The sequence below is a fragment of the Artemia franciscana genome, unplaced genomic scaffold (genome assembly GCF_032884065.1).
Source record: "Artemia franciscana unplaced genomic scaffold, ASM3288406v1 Scaffold_1336, whole genome shotgun sequence".
Taxonomy (NCBI): Eukaryota; Metazoa; Arthropoda; class Branchiopoda; order Anostraca; family Artemiidae; genus Artemia; species Artemia franciscana.
Genome location: NW_027062796.1, coordinates 67652 through 81607, shown reverse-complemented (window position 1 = coordinate 81607; position 13956 = coordinate 67652). Strand labels below are relative to the sequence as shown.

Sequence of the window (13956 nt, the reverse complement as noted above, 5' to 3'; positions counted from 1 at the left end):
GAAATTTTTCAGGATTTTTTTTCTTCTTTTTTTAATTTATTTGCATGGAATGTTACATAGTTAGGGATAAAACATTAAAAATTATAAGTACTACTAGTATGCCCATCAAGTGTTTTCGACTATCTTAAAAATAGGAAATTCAAGGGGAGTTCCCCGTGGGAAAAGTCTTCCTCCAGAGTTTTCACGCCTACCGAAAATCTTGAAATTTAAAAACCAATTTTCCAGTCATAGAAAACACCTGGAAAAAGCAAAAAAATAAATAAAAATATCCTGGAATATAGTCTTCCTTCCTTGTGAATGAACGCAAACGGGTTAAAGATTTAACAAATGAATTTTTTTAAACATATTTTAACAATAGTAATCGTTTAGAATTTTTATTTTATAAAAATATAGTTTTATACAAATTTTTATTTCTAAAAAAATACCTTTATTTCATAAAAATTAAACACAGATCTACTGTGAGAGATTGAACCTTTCAACTGATACCGTTACGTGAAATAGCAGTGTAAGAACTAAAGAAGAAATTAACTTCTGTGTTAGTTGTGTTAAATTTCTAGTAAGGAAAGTTGATGGGATTGTTAAAGATGACAATTCCTTCAGAAGTATAATACTGATAATAGGATATGTATACAATATCATATCTATTCTAAAATATATCCCGATATTATAACACTATCGGCATTTTGCCAAGACTTTGTTGTAATGACTTATTTCATGACGGACTAGCAGCAGAAAATGTCATGAAAAAGTCCTGGAACATTATTTCAAGAAAAGTGTAGGAACCCTGCTCTTGCAGAAAACCTCTTTAAGTAAAATTCCCAGCTGATAGTTGTTTTCGGGAAATTCTCCCCCGTGGAAACTGCCCTCTTCACTGCGAACAATTCCCCCCCGCGCATTAATAATGATCGTAATTCTAAATTTGAATATATTTATAAATAATTTCCATGGAAAATTTCCACTACGGACAACTATTCTCCTGGAAATCCCCCCACACTTCTCCTGTATTCCATATATTGAAAACCACGATAATGCATCACGATACCACGATAATCGAACACACGAACATAAACTTTTTGCAAACTCCGTGCTTTCCACGAGAGACTTTAACTCAAACTCAATAAAATTGTTCCTTTAGGATATTTTTATTAATTACTCGTTTAATTAATTTTAATTAAATATGCAAAATTGGAAAGAAATATGCAAATCGGATTCCTTTTAATATTGAAAATTTACTCCCATCTGGAAAATTTTTCTCACATACAGAATAACGATGATGTTTTTAAATTTCAAAAGTATTGCTGGTGACCAAATTCAGAGAGTTTACTGACAAAGCTATTTTATAATCCTGTATGGGTGTTAGCCGACAGAATTCTTGGTTGACTAATCCGTTTATTGAATGATCATGTAACATGAATAAGATGACCAGAAAAAAACTAGCAATTCCTTGTGTTGGATGGTGCCTATTTTAAGTCATTGAATTGATACTTAATTGTAAATAGAGTCAAATTAGAAGTTGAAGATGACCTATTTTGCACAAAAAAGAAATTTGAGGAAAGTAAACAAGAGACAGGAGATGAAAAAAGAAATAGGATTTACAAATTCAGTCTGCGATAATCGAAAGTAATATCATGGGAAAATTACAATTTTTCGCTAGGACAAAAGAGATTTGGAAAAAATCAGGAATAACCTGAAAATAGAATGGAATGGATAGAGTTGAGTAGAAATAGAATTGAATTATTTTCACTATATTCACTAGATTAGTTTAAGGTGTTACGTTGAAAATACGTCGAATATATGGGGAAATGAGACCATCCAAGTAAACAACTATAAACTCAACATTTCGTTTGCAATTAGAAGACACGGAAAGCTTTGCCACTTTCATTGGAAATTAGTTTTACTTTTCGGGAAGATTAAAGAAGCAAATATACCTCAATTTTCAGACACAAATTCAGACTTTGAATGAACTTAGTTAGTGAACTGTCTCAGAAAATAATCTAGTGAATAATCCGGAAGCTCATTATTTTGTGAATAACCGAAAAAGCTATTAATTTTTTATGTATAAAGTACTAGTTTCATTTATAATATTTTAGTAATTTTAATAATGACGGTCGCTGCATATGTGATCGAAATATCTGGACTTTTGTACCCGTTTTTTCACTGTCTAAGTAAATGGATTTATCCCTATTTGAAAATTTAGTTGTTCGCGATAGCACGGCAGTATGGTCTAAGAAAAGAATACCTAGTTTTAAAACTTCTTTTTTGGAAAGTCCTTTTAATTAATATTTAATGGAAGCTGGAGGACAGTTTATATTTTTTGCAGTTTATTTCGATAAAAAAAGAACAATTAGTGAAGATGCAAGTATTTTTCTAAATCTAGGAGAAAGGAGGGGGGTTTAGGTGGTAATGCTCACTCCCTTCCCCTCTGGATGCTCTCGTTTTATACAAAACCGGCTAATGGGAGGTTTTAGAAAAAAACACGCGTTTTAACATTTACATTACCCCGAGCACCATCTTGCTGTCAGTGAGAAATCTGTGTCTTTTTTTTGAAAGTTTTGTTGTCTCATGCTAATACGATGGAAGAGTTAAAATTTCTGCCTTCTTGTTTATAGTTTGCTTTTGAACCAACAAAATTCCAATCTTTATGAGAATATCCTCGTTGTGATAAAAAGTCAAGGTCTAGATTTTTTTTCTCATTTCCTGAAATCTGTTCATGGGTTCTACAACGTTTTTGATGAACTTCTATTAAATGCTGAGAGACTGTTTCGAAACCAAGAATTAGTTCTTATATTTTGTATCAACTTTTGGGCTGGAAAAAACACTCAGCTTTAATTTTTTTTTACAGGAAGTTGTATTTGAAACAGGCAGTTTCTTGCTTGTGTTTGTTTGTCTAAAGTCGGACAAGTTTTGTCCTTTGGACCTGAAAATATTTTGAAAATAAATTTTGACTCAGATTTCCTTGCAACTTGAAACTGTCTAATTATAGTATTGTAATAGACTAACCGGCTTTCATTCTTTGCGGTTGAATTTTGACAATTTTTTGCTCTGAGGCCTAAGAATTGCACAAATGGAAATACTGTTTACCAGAAGACAGATATCTAGGTCCCATAAGTCTAGAATTACTGAAAAAAAAAAAACAGTAAACATGCTTCTAGGCTCTTTTTGATTACATATTTCTTTGACATATCGGTTCAAAATGCTAACAAAATGCTATAATTGAAAAAAAGTTCATTCTTTGCGGTTTGAATATTGACAATTTTCGCTCTGAGGCCTGAGGATTGCACAAATGAAAATACTACTTACCATAAAATAGATGTCTGAGGCCCATATGCCTAGAATTACTAGAAAATAATAAACATGATTCTGGGCTTTTCTTGGTTACATCTTTCTTTGACATATCGGTTTTTTTCTGTTCATTTTTAGAATCTACTATTCAGGTATAAGTTTCTTTACTCAAATTAAATGGTTTTTGTCAGTTCGTTTATATTACATGATTCTCGGTAGTTTAGCCTTTATTGTAGCTCTCATTGATCCTTTTCTAGGTGTAATTCTACTTGTAATGAAAATCTACGAAAAGAATCAACCTCAACGTCATGTCTAAATCAGACTCTTCTGAAGAATATTTTAGATGCAATGGAAACAAAGCTTGAAGCTTTCCGCAGGACAATCAAGGCAGAATTGGGGGGACCTGATCATCCAGATTCGCTGCCAAAATGGTTTTTGGAATACTTGGAAGCAGTGAGTCTGAAATCCATTATTTTCTCTTCTTTTTTTCTATCATTGTTATGTTGTGTCTTTAGCTTTAAAAATTATTTTAAAGATTCACCGAAGAGTTTTTTAGGGTATGTTTTGTTCATCTAAACTACCATACTTGATATTATACGTCTCTGTTCTTCAAGTTGCTAACAGACTGGCTATTTGAGAAAAATACTATTTATAACCGTAATGCAAATTCATGAGGATTTTGTCTGGGACTCAAGTTCTTTGCCAATTATTTTACATAGTGGAATTTTCTGGAATTTTTCTAGGGTAAGATATGTTTATTCCAGATTAAATATTGGATCTTTTGAGAAACTTAGAGACAGTGTCTCAGGATATCAAATTGATATTAAAAAGAAAAACATTTAGGCTCCACGATTACTCTATAATTAAGGACGAGGCTATAAAATAATGCAGAACAAAAGCCTTGATATGATTATATTAGATTTAAGAATATCAGAAGTAGAAACCTATAATGTTTCTACAGTCACAGCAGAAAATGTAAGAAAGGTGGTAATATTTCGTTGTGTTTACAGGAAAATATGGAACAAAGACCTTTTCAGCAAAATAAAGAAGTTCATTTAAGTTCAAAAGATTCTATGCAAGTTTTGAACTTAGTCCTTCAAATCAAATTTTTAAAAGGAAATCAAATATCCCCTGAAATATTACAGATAAGTTCTTTTGATTACCCAAACGCACATTGTGTCTGGTAATCCAGTTCAATATTCCCTGAAAATTCCAACTTAATACCTTCAACCATTCCTAAAGATTTGCGGATACGCCCTGTGTCGGTATTAGTTGGTATTCAATAGGGCTAACTTTTCCTATTTTTATTTTTCAAGCTTTTTTAAGGAGCTCTGTTGGCTGTTTTCACACTGCATGTTTTAAAGTATCTTACAACCACAATTCGTTAATTACTACAACTATTATTATAATTACTTTAAGAACTACAAAAACTGAAGTTGTCAAACTGATCATCGAAAAATATGTGTCATTAGTATAACATATATATCTTCTCATTAAAGTCAGGTTGGCAAATAAGATATTTTATATACATCACTTACAACCCTAAAACCACAATTCACGACGTTGAGAATTTTCTTTATTGCCGATGAGGATAGGATGCGTGAGGATAGGATACAGCGTGCTCTTCTGGAGTCTCCCGGGAATGGGAGAAACTTGTAGACGTTGCTACTTTGTGCTGAAAAACTCGGTGTCTGTAACTGTAATGGCTTTCAGCAGCTTTTTCACCGTACAACTTAGAAAGTGCAGCATCTCCCGCTGCTTTAGTCTTCTGTCTTGAAGCATCAATTGGAGAAAACCATGAAGCATTCCTCCTAAACTGATCGTTATCTCTCAGCTGTTTAGGCGAAATCCCTTTGCTAAGTTCATGTGGACGAGAATTTTTGTCGTAGCCAAGAATTGCATGAGGAAAAGGAAGCAGTTTGCAGGATTCAATTCCGATCTTCTGAACAATGGCTTCGATGTCCCAAGTTGTACCTGAAGTGGTTGCCTTAGTCTCACTGTGCTGGTGGACCTTCTGGTGCTCAGAAATACAGAGATAAAGAAACTACGCCAGCATGTCAGTATCGTCACTGATAACTACAGTGTTCCAAGTGTTTAAACATTCAATCGCTGTTAGCACAATAGGCAAGTAAGCATCAGCTTTACCTTGGATGATTCTCAGACCTTTGCCTCATAAATAATCAGAAAGTCTATTGACGAAGCGGGCTTTATTCTTTTTACTTTGAAAAAATTCCTCTTTTTTCGGTGGCCAGTCTCATTTCATTATAGACAAAACTTCGATTCCAATGACATGGTTTTGCTTAAGGTGATATTTATCTTTTGTCGAAGCAGTAATGTCTTAGCCATTAAAGAAAATAATGGCGTCTGGATATTTGATCGGAATGTAGTTCCAGTGTCGGTCTAAGATCTTTGAATATGTTTTTTTCTTCACCTAGGGAGTCCTGTGAAGCACAGCGCCCCTGTCTTAAGACGTAGGTGCAAGTCAGACTAACTTTTCCCACAATAGTATCAATTTTTGAAAGCTGCTTGATAGCTTTTACTAGCTCTTGTCTGAAAGGCTTTCAGAACAAGCCAGAAACATCAAAAAGCGACGCAGGATAGGAGCGAAGTTCATATTTAAGACAAGATTCTTCATCCATATTCAATCTTTTTGATACAGTTATAAGACGCTGAAATAGCAATGAAGGATCTAAATGGTGGAATTCACCCCCATCTTTAGCTTTGTCCTCATAAGGACTGCTTGATCCTTCCGTTTGAACGAATGCTCCTTCAGCGATTTCCTACCATTCCGTCAAGAATCTTCTTCCTGAATTCCACTGCTTTGTCGGTGTTCACGTTTTCTGCAGCAGTCATGTCAGTACAATGGCTTCAAAGATTACCGATGGATCACCCTCGAAAGCAGACGACTGTTCAAAAAAGCCAATAACTATTTTCATGTCTTTGCAGTCCCTCTACTGCCTTAAAAAACCAGACTCTTTGTGTAGGTCCCTTGTTTGATATGAAATATTCGTCAATTATTTCATCAGGAGATTAACGTGAGCACAGGCTACGAAATATCTGTCAGATTTTTCATATGAAGATTAACTTGAGGACAGGCTGGACATCCCATTACCTACTGAAGTCTTTGTACATCCGTCATTCCTCTGTCTCTAGTCAATCCGGTTTCTGTTTTCAGACTTCTCATCAGCTCTTGTTGTATGACCAAATCTATAGATAAACCGGCCTACAATCTGTCCGATCTTCTCACAACGTGCAAGCCATTTCTGGAAAGGTGTTGGGCTTCTATGTTTAAGTCTGTTCGTGTGCTTTAGGTATATCCTTGCCGTCTTCATATAGCTGTTGTTACCAGCTGCTATGAGGTAAGGGGCATGTCGCAATGAAGTTTCCATTGGTCTCCACGTTCAGCTCTGATCAAATTTCGAAAAAATTTTATATAAGCTTCATCTCGGGCGTATGTGTTTGTGTGTATGTGAGGGGAGAGGGGGGGGGGCAAACGACTCAGGGATGGTCAAAATCCAGAAATGAGTTCATATTTGTGATGTATGTACCAGATTTTCCTATCGCCGACTTTTTAAATGCGTAAGTTAATTTTTTTAGTTATTATTTTGGAAGAAAAGACAAAAGAGATCAATTCGGTAGATTGGTAGATTTTGTTAGATTTTTTTATGTTCTAGAGGATATTTTTCCTTTTCGAATGATACCGAAATCAAAGCTTTTGCAATTTGTTTCCCCTAAAATTAATTTTTATTAACTCTACTACTATCTCCAGATAGTAAATTGTCCTGTATTTCATATAACATTCTGTTGCTGCTTTTGTTTGTTTTTGTTTGTTTGTTTTTTGTTTTTTTTGTTTTGTTTTTTACAGGAAAAACTAAAAGAAAATTTTGAAAGCCATGCAGAACAACAGGCTACAAAAATCCGCCTGCAAAACGCTTTGACTGAGCTTGAAACAACAAGAGCTGAAATGGTGAAAGTACAAAAGGAAAGCGTAAGAAACACTGCAATGGATTGGACAGCAATAACCAGCCTACGAAATGATTTAAACAGGGTACAGAATGAGCTGGCTCTTAAAAAGTACTTATTTGGTCTTTTTATGTATTTTAGTGACGGATTAGGTAGTGGAAAAGCCTTTAGCTATTTAAGAAAACAAGTACAGATACACATTTATATTGCTCTGAGACCTTAAGCGTAGTAAAAAAGAAAATTATGGTTTAATATGTTTTTTAGAGGAAATTGTTATGTTGATTAAAAAAACAAAACGAAGACGAAACGAAAACTAACTAAGAAATCACTCATCTTCGAGAGTTCGTTTCTGTATTACTGCAATTCCATTTTGTGTGGAAAGTAACTGAAAGTAAGGAGCAACATTAAAACTAAAAACGAACAGAAACTATTACGTATATGAGGGGGTTCGGCCCCTTGTCAATACCTTGCTCTTTAGGCTAAAGTTCGAATATTGTTCTAACTCTTTAAGAATGACCCCTGATTCACAAAGGCCGTTTAATTAAAATAGATAGCTCTTTTGAAAGCACTAAAAACTTTTCAGTTTTAAGTTTCATTTTTAAGTTTTAATGTTGCTCCTTGCTTTTAGTTGAAAAAACTTGTTTTTTTTACTTGATAAGCATCTACGTCTGAAAATAAAAATAGACTAATATAACTAGCATTAAAAAAAGAGACTCGTAAAGAAATAGTCTCGTCTTTCTCAGAATTCGCTTAAAAAAATCCAGTTTTAGAAGAGATGTTAAGAACGGTATTAAAACTTAAATTAAGCTGAAATTAAAATCAGTTAACACATCAAATTCAAGAAACAGAACTGACAATAAATACGAGCGAGGCTAACGACCCCTCAAACTCTTTACAGTTGATTGTCATTTGTTTGGTGCTGAATTAAAAACACCTTTCTAACGATTTTTTTGTTTTAAACTTGACAATGTAAGTTTCAAACTTCGAGGAATTTCTTTTTTATATTCTATTACATTTTAAGTTAGAAATGTGGTTTTATTGTGCTTATGGACAGCTAATTTTCAACAATGCCTTCTTCTTTTAAAAGCGTTACTTTAAAATGTATAGAAAATGAATTGAAGATTATTTAATTGCTTCGCCGGTTCAAAATATTACTGCAGTAAAAAAAACTGATTACTTCTAACATTCATATTTTTTTTTATTTTACTAAGGTATCCATTTTCTATACTTTTGAATATAATGAAATAAGAAGGAGAAGAACAAAGGACACGAGTGTTCTATTAAAATGAAAAATTAAAACAAAATAGAGTAAAGTAATAAAGTTAAATAAAATTAAAAGTCACGATATATTTTCTCTAAGAAATTGTTTTTCTTTCTGAGTAACTGATGTGAAATGTAAATGTAATAAATTGATTCGCAGATTCGGAATATCATTGTAGTAACCTACCGAGATTACTTCTATTATTGCCAATGTGCTGCGCTTTTAGCTTTATCAAGATGTCAATATTCCATACTTTTGAACACAAATGAAACAGAAGAAAAAGTAGTGACGACAATAGTGTCCTTTTAAAATAATTAAACTAAATTGAAAGTCATGAATTGTAGATTTCTGGAAACTTTCGTCTCTCCGGAAAACTGATGTAAAGTGAGGAATGGGCGAATCATTGACTCATTTGCAAATATAAATGTTGCTCCAAGAAACTAAAAAGATTGCTTCAAATATTAACAATGTGTTGCGTTCTTAGTTTTATAAAGATGTTAATTTTTCATTCTTTTGAATAAAAACGGAATCAGAAGAACCGCCATGGAAAAAGTGGGGCTGCAAAGTAGCAATGCTGCTCTGCAGTTTTCAATTTTGTTGGCAGATTTTGTCTGAAAATACAATTTTTACTTAAAAAAATACTTTTTGCTCAAAGAAAAGTTATCAAAATACAAGTTGTAATTCTAAAATGTCGGCAGCTCTTGGAATTCTGTGAAATTCTGCTTCTGGCAGTTTGGAACTTTGTTCATACCTGCTAAAGAAATAGTGCAGACAACAAACGTTAAGTTAAATTTGAAAGTCATGAACTATACGGTTAAGGAAATTCCCAGTTGATATTTCCTGAAAGCTTCAACTCAATAATCGTCACCATTCCTGAGATATTGCAGCTGCACCCATTAACAACTGGGATGCACATAGTGTCTTTAAGTTCAACATCCCCCTAACATTCTCTGAAAGTTTTAACATGATACCCTTCCCCAATTGTTCTTTAAATATTGAAGATACGCCGTTTTTACAACCTGGATGCATGAAGTGTTTTTTGATATTATTCAACATCCCCCTTACTACTGTTCCATGAAAGTTTTAACTTAATGCCCGTAGTAATTCCTATAAGCGATTAAAGCTTTTTATAGATGGGAAATTCGATAAAGCCATTCCATTCAGAAATAAAGAAAATGATTGTTTTAAACTTTTGTTGATGTTATTTTGTGTTTTGTTTTGACTCTAAAATACAGTCGAGATTTTGTTGGCTATAAAAAAAAACTTATCTTGTCTTACGCCCAGATACAGACTTTTGACAGCTTAGATGCATCTAATGTCTTTTGGTTTAGTGCAGTACCTCCCTCAAAATTCCCTGAAAATTTCACCTTAATAACCTTGGCCATTCGTGGAATATCGTAGACACTTCTGACAACATGCTTGCACTTTGCCGTTTCGATGAGCAGGATGCAGTTCAAATCTTTTGATTTAGTTCAATAGTTTTAGTTGAATTAATAGAAGTTGCAGAAGTATTTGCAGCTGCAGTAGTAGTAGCTGTACTACTAGTATTATTTTGTGTAGGAAATTGTAGCAATTGAAGTCAGACGTTGTTTTATATGTAGTTGCAAGTATTAGCAGTTGTAAGTAGTTACAGTTGCATTCTTCAGTTGTTGTAGTCACAGTAGTCACAGTCGAAAGTATTCATAGACGCAAATAGTCATGGACACAATTTGTTGTTGTCGCAAATAGTTGGATTCGCAAGCAGGGGTAGTCGCAAGTAGCGTTGGTTGTAGTCCCTGTTGCTAGTATCTAAAGTCACAAGTAGTTATAGTCGCGAACAGTTGCAGTCGCAAGTAGTTCCAGTTGCAGTCATAGTAGTTGTAAAAATAATGGTCCTGGAAATTTTAAGTTAAGACCTTCAGCCACTCTCAACAATAAAACCTTTATTGCTGATACAATATCTCACCATTGCTACCTTGAAAATCACTATACACATAGTGTTTTTTGATTTTGTTCAACACCCCCCCTTAAAATTTCGTGAAATTAGTCACAAGTAGGAGTAGTGGCAGTCATAGTTGCAAGTTGTCACAATTAATCACAGTTGCAGCTGTAGTAATAGTAGTAGTGGCTCTGAAAGTTTCAAGTTAATACCCTCTAGTCGTTTTTGAGATACTGCAGATCCCTATTGGTACCAATTACCCTATTGGTAATCTGGATGCACATAGTATATTTTGATTTCGTTCAATATCCCTCCCAATATTTCCTGAAGATACAAGGAGTTTTTTTTTGAAAATTGCAATCAGTGTTGGGGAGTGGCCGTCTAACCAAGTTGGGAAAAGACTGGCTGCTTGCTGGTCAATTTTGAACATTAAGCTGAATATGCTATAAAAGTTTTAGCTTGCAACCCTTAGCAATTTCTGATATTTTGATGATTCGCCCCTTTTACAAAAAGCATATACATAATAGGGTTTGATTTTTTTCAATATTCCCCTCGATATTTTCCGTTTATTGCTGAGACACCTTTATAATAAACTCGATGGACATAGTGTCTTTCGATTTAGTTTAGTATACCCCTCAACATTCCCCCAAGTCTCACCTTATTTACCTTGACATTCTCTGATGCACCCAGAACCATTTCCTCTTTTCCTAATGATAAAACCTGCATGTAAAGAATAGAAAATTGTATATTCTACAATCCTTGTCCTGGGGTTTGGGAGGTATTGCATCCTTGGATGCATACAAAATGGCTTTTTCAAAATTTTGATAAGTGTTGAGGAGAGGTGTGCCTAGAAACTGTAGGTGAGGGGAAGGGGGGGGGGTAGTTACCCTACAATCACTCTTTAACAAGGCCTGAAAGCTTCAACTTAATGTGCTTAGCTGTTCCATTGATATTGCTTATGTATTCTTTTGAAAATCAGCAGGTATATGGGGGTTTTAATTATGCTCGACATCCCTTTAAATAGTTCTTTAAAGATTTATTTTAGCATCCCTAGCCTTTTTGGAGACCCAGGATCAAACATACCCCCTTTTCCCGAAACGATTACCAAATTGAATAATTTACAATTCTTGCCCCAGGGCTGTGGTGGAAATGACATCCCCGGTTACATCCTTGTTCGATTTTTCGACTGTTTTGAACAGAGTGGCCTTTTTAAAATTTCGATAAGTGTCTTAGGACAGGGGCACCTAAAAAGGGTAAGGAAAGCTGGTTGTCATTCGATCACTCCTTAACATACCATGAAAGTTTCAACTTAATATCCTCAGCTGTTCTTTAGATATTGCTGATACACTTTTGAAAACCAGCGTGTACATGAGTATTTTTAATTGTGTTCTACATCCCTCTGAACAATCCCTTATTCTTCCAGCTCAACACCCTAAGCCTTTTTGGAGACCCATTGTCAAATTTTATGCAACAACTTCTTTCATAAGAAGTGGCCCTTGCACAAAAAAAATAATGCTTTGAAATTTTATGGCGCTTTACAATAAGCAACGTTAGAACGTTGCCTCTGAAAAAAAATTAAATAAAAAAACTAGTTTTTTCAACTGAAAGTAAGGATCGACATTAAAACTTAAAACGAACAGAAATTACTCCGTATATGAAATGGGTTGTCCCCTCCTCAACGCCTCGCTCTTTACGCTAAAGCTTTTAATTGTTTAAAAAGTAGAATTTTGGCAAAGAGTCAGACTTTAGCGTAAAAAGCGAGGGATTGCGGAGGGGACAACCCATTTCATATACGGAGTAATTTCTGTTCGTTTTAAGTTTTAATGTCGTTCCTTACTTTCAGTTAACAAAACTAGTTTTTTTATTTAATTTCTGAACGTTTTTGAATTAATGCATGTTTGATTTTGGCTCTCCGCACATAAATTATTGAAATGAAATTTGTATATTAATTTTTTTTTGGCCAAATGGCTTTCTCTTAGTTTTGATCAGACGATTTTGAGAAATAAGGGGTGGGGAACGAGGCCTAGTTGCCCGAGGCCTTTTGTTACTTAAAAAGGGTACTAGAACTTTTAATTTTTAACGAACGTTTTTATTAGTAAAAAATATGCGTAACTTAAGAATTAACTTAGGTAACAAACTTTTATATTCTTATATTTTTATTATGCGTACGAGGGGGTTTGTACCCTGGTTAATACCTCGCTCTTTACACTAAATCGTAATTTTTGTCCCAATTCTTCAAGAATGACCCCTGAATCAAAAAGGCCGTAGAATACATAGTTGAAATTACTAAAAATACTTTAGCATAAAGAGCGAGGTATTTATCGAGGTCTTTATGCTAAAGTATTTTTAGAACCCCTCATATGCGTAATAATCTTTGTTCGTTTTAAATTTCAATGCTATTTCCTACTTTCAATTGAAAAAACGTTTTCATGTTTTTTTTTTTCATTGTTTTTTATAGTAATGCTAGATAATCCTGCGCCCTTTTGATTGAATTTTTCTTCCCCCATGACATATTCCTCTAAGGAAAGATCCTCCCACATAGCCCCCTCCCATCAACCCCAGCCCCCAACCCAAAAAAATCCCCCTGAAAACGTCTGTACACTTCCTAATAACCATTACTATGTGTAAACACTGGTCAAAGTTTGTAACTTGCAGCCCCTCCCCCAGGGATTGTGGGGGAGTAAGTCATTCCCAAAGACATAGTTATTATGGTTTTCGATTATGCGGAACAAAATGACTATCTCAAAATTTTAATCTGTTGACTTTTGGAAAAAAATGAGCTTGGGAGGGGGCCTAGGTGCCCTCCAATTTTTTTGATCACTTAAAAAGAGCACTAGAACTTTTCATTTCCGTAAGAATGAGCCCTCTTGCGACACTGTAGGACCACTTTGTCAATACGATGACCCACAGGGAAAAGAAAAAAAAAAAAAAAAACAAACAAACAAATAAACACGCACCTGTGATTTGTCTTCTGGCAAAAAATACGAAATTCCACATTTTTTTAGATAGGAGCTTGAGATTTTTGATATAGAGTTCTCTGAGACGCCGAATGCGATGGTATGATTTTCGTTAAGATTCTATGACTTTTAGGGGATGTTTCCCCCTATTTTCCAAAATAAGGCAAATTTTCTCAGGTCAACTTTTGATGACAAAGACTAAATTAATTGAAACTTATATATTTAGAATCAGCGTGAAAATTTGATTCTTTAGATGTATCTTTTAGCATTAAAATGTTTTTAGTCTGTTTTTAGAGTTTCGTTTACTATTGAGCCGGGTTGCTCGCTACTACAGTTCATTACCACGAACTGTTTGAAAAACAATAAAAAACGGAAGATAATTCAAAAACGAAACAAATTTTAACAAGCTGACAATTACTTATGCAAAAGAAAAAAAAGTCCTCTCTAATAAAATAAAGATAAGGAAAAAAGGTCCTTTTTGAAAAACGGAAGAAAAAATTCTAGAGTCAGACATGAAGCAAATTATGATAGTGCGGTGGAAGAAAGGCAGTTTTGTTTTATCTTTTGTCATTTTG

At 34.1% G+C, this 13956-nt stretch overlaps 1 protein-coding gene across 3 annotated transcripts in view; it reads left to right on the top strand.

Moving 5' to 3' along the window:
* LOC136042471 (uncharacterized) overlaps positions 1 to 13956 on the top strand; it is an 82314-nt gene that overhangs the window by 23949 nt on the left and 44409 nt on the right. For all 3 annotated transcript variants that reach the window (XM_065727430.1, XM_065727428.1, XM_065727429.1), the window contains exons 5-6: positions 3540 to 3735; positions 7148 to 7356. In XM_065727430.1, the coding sequence (XP_065583502.1) occupies positions 3540 to 3735; positions 7148 to 7356 (405 nt within the window). The remainder of the gene's footprint in view (positions 1 to 3539; positions 3736 to 7147; positions 7357 to 13956) is intronic.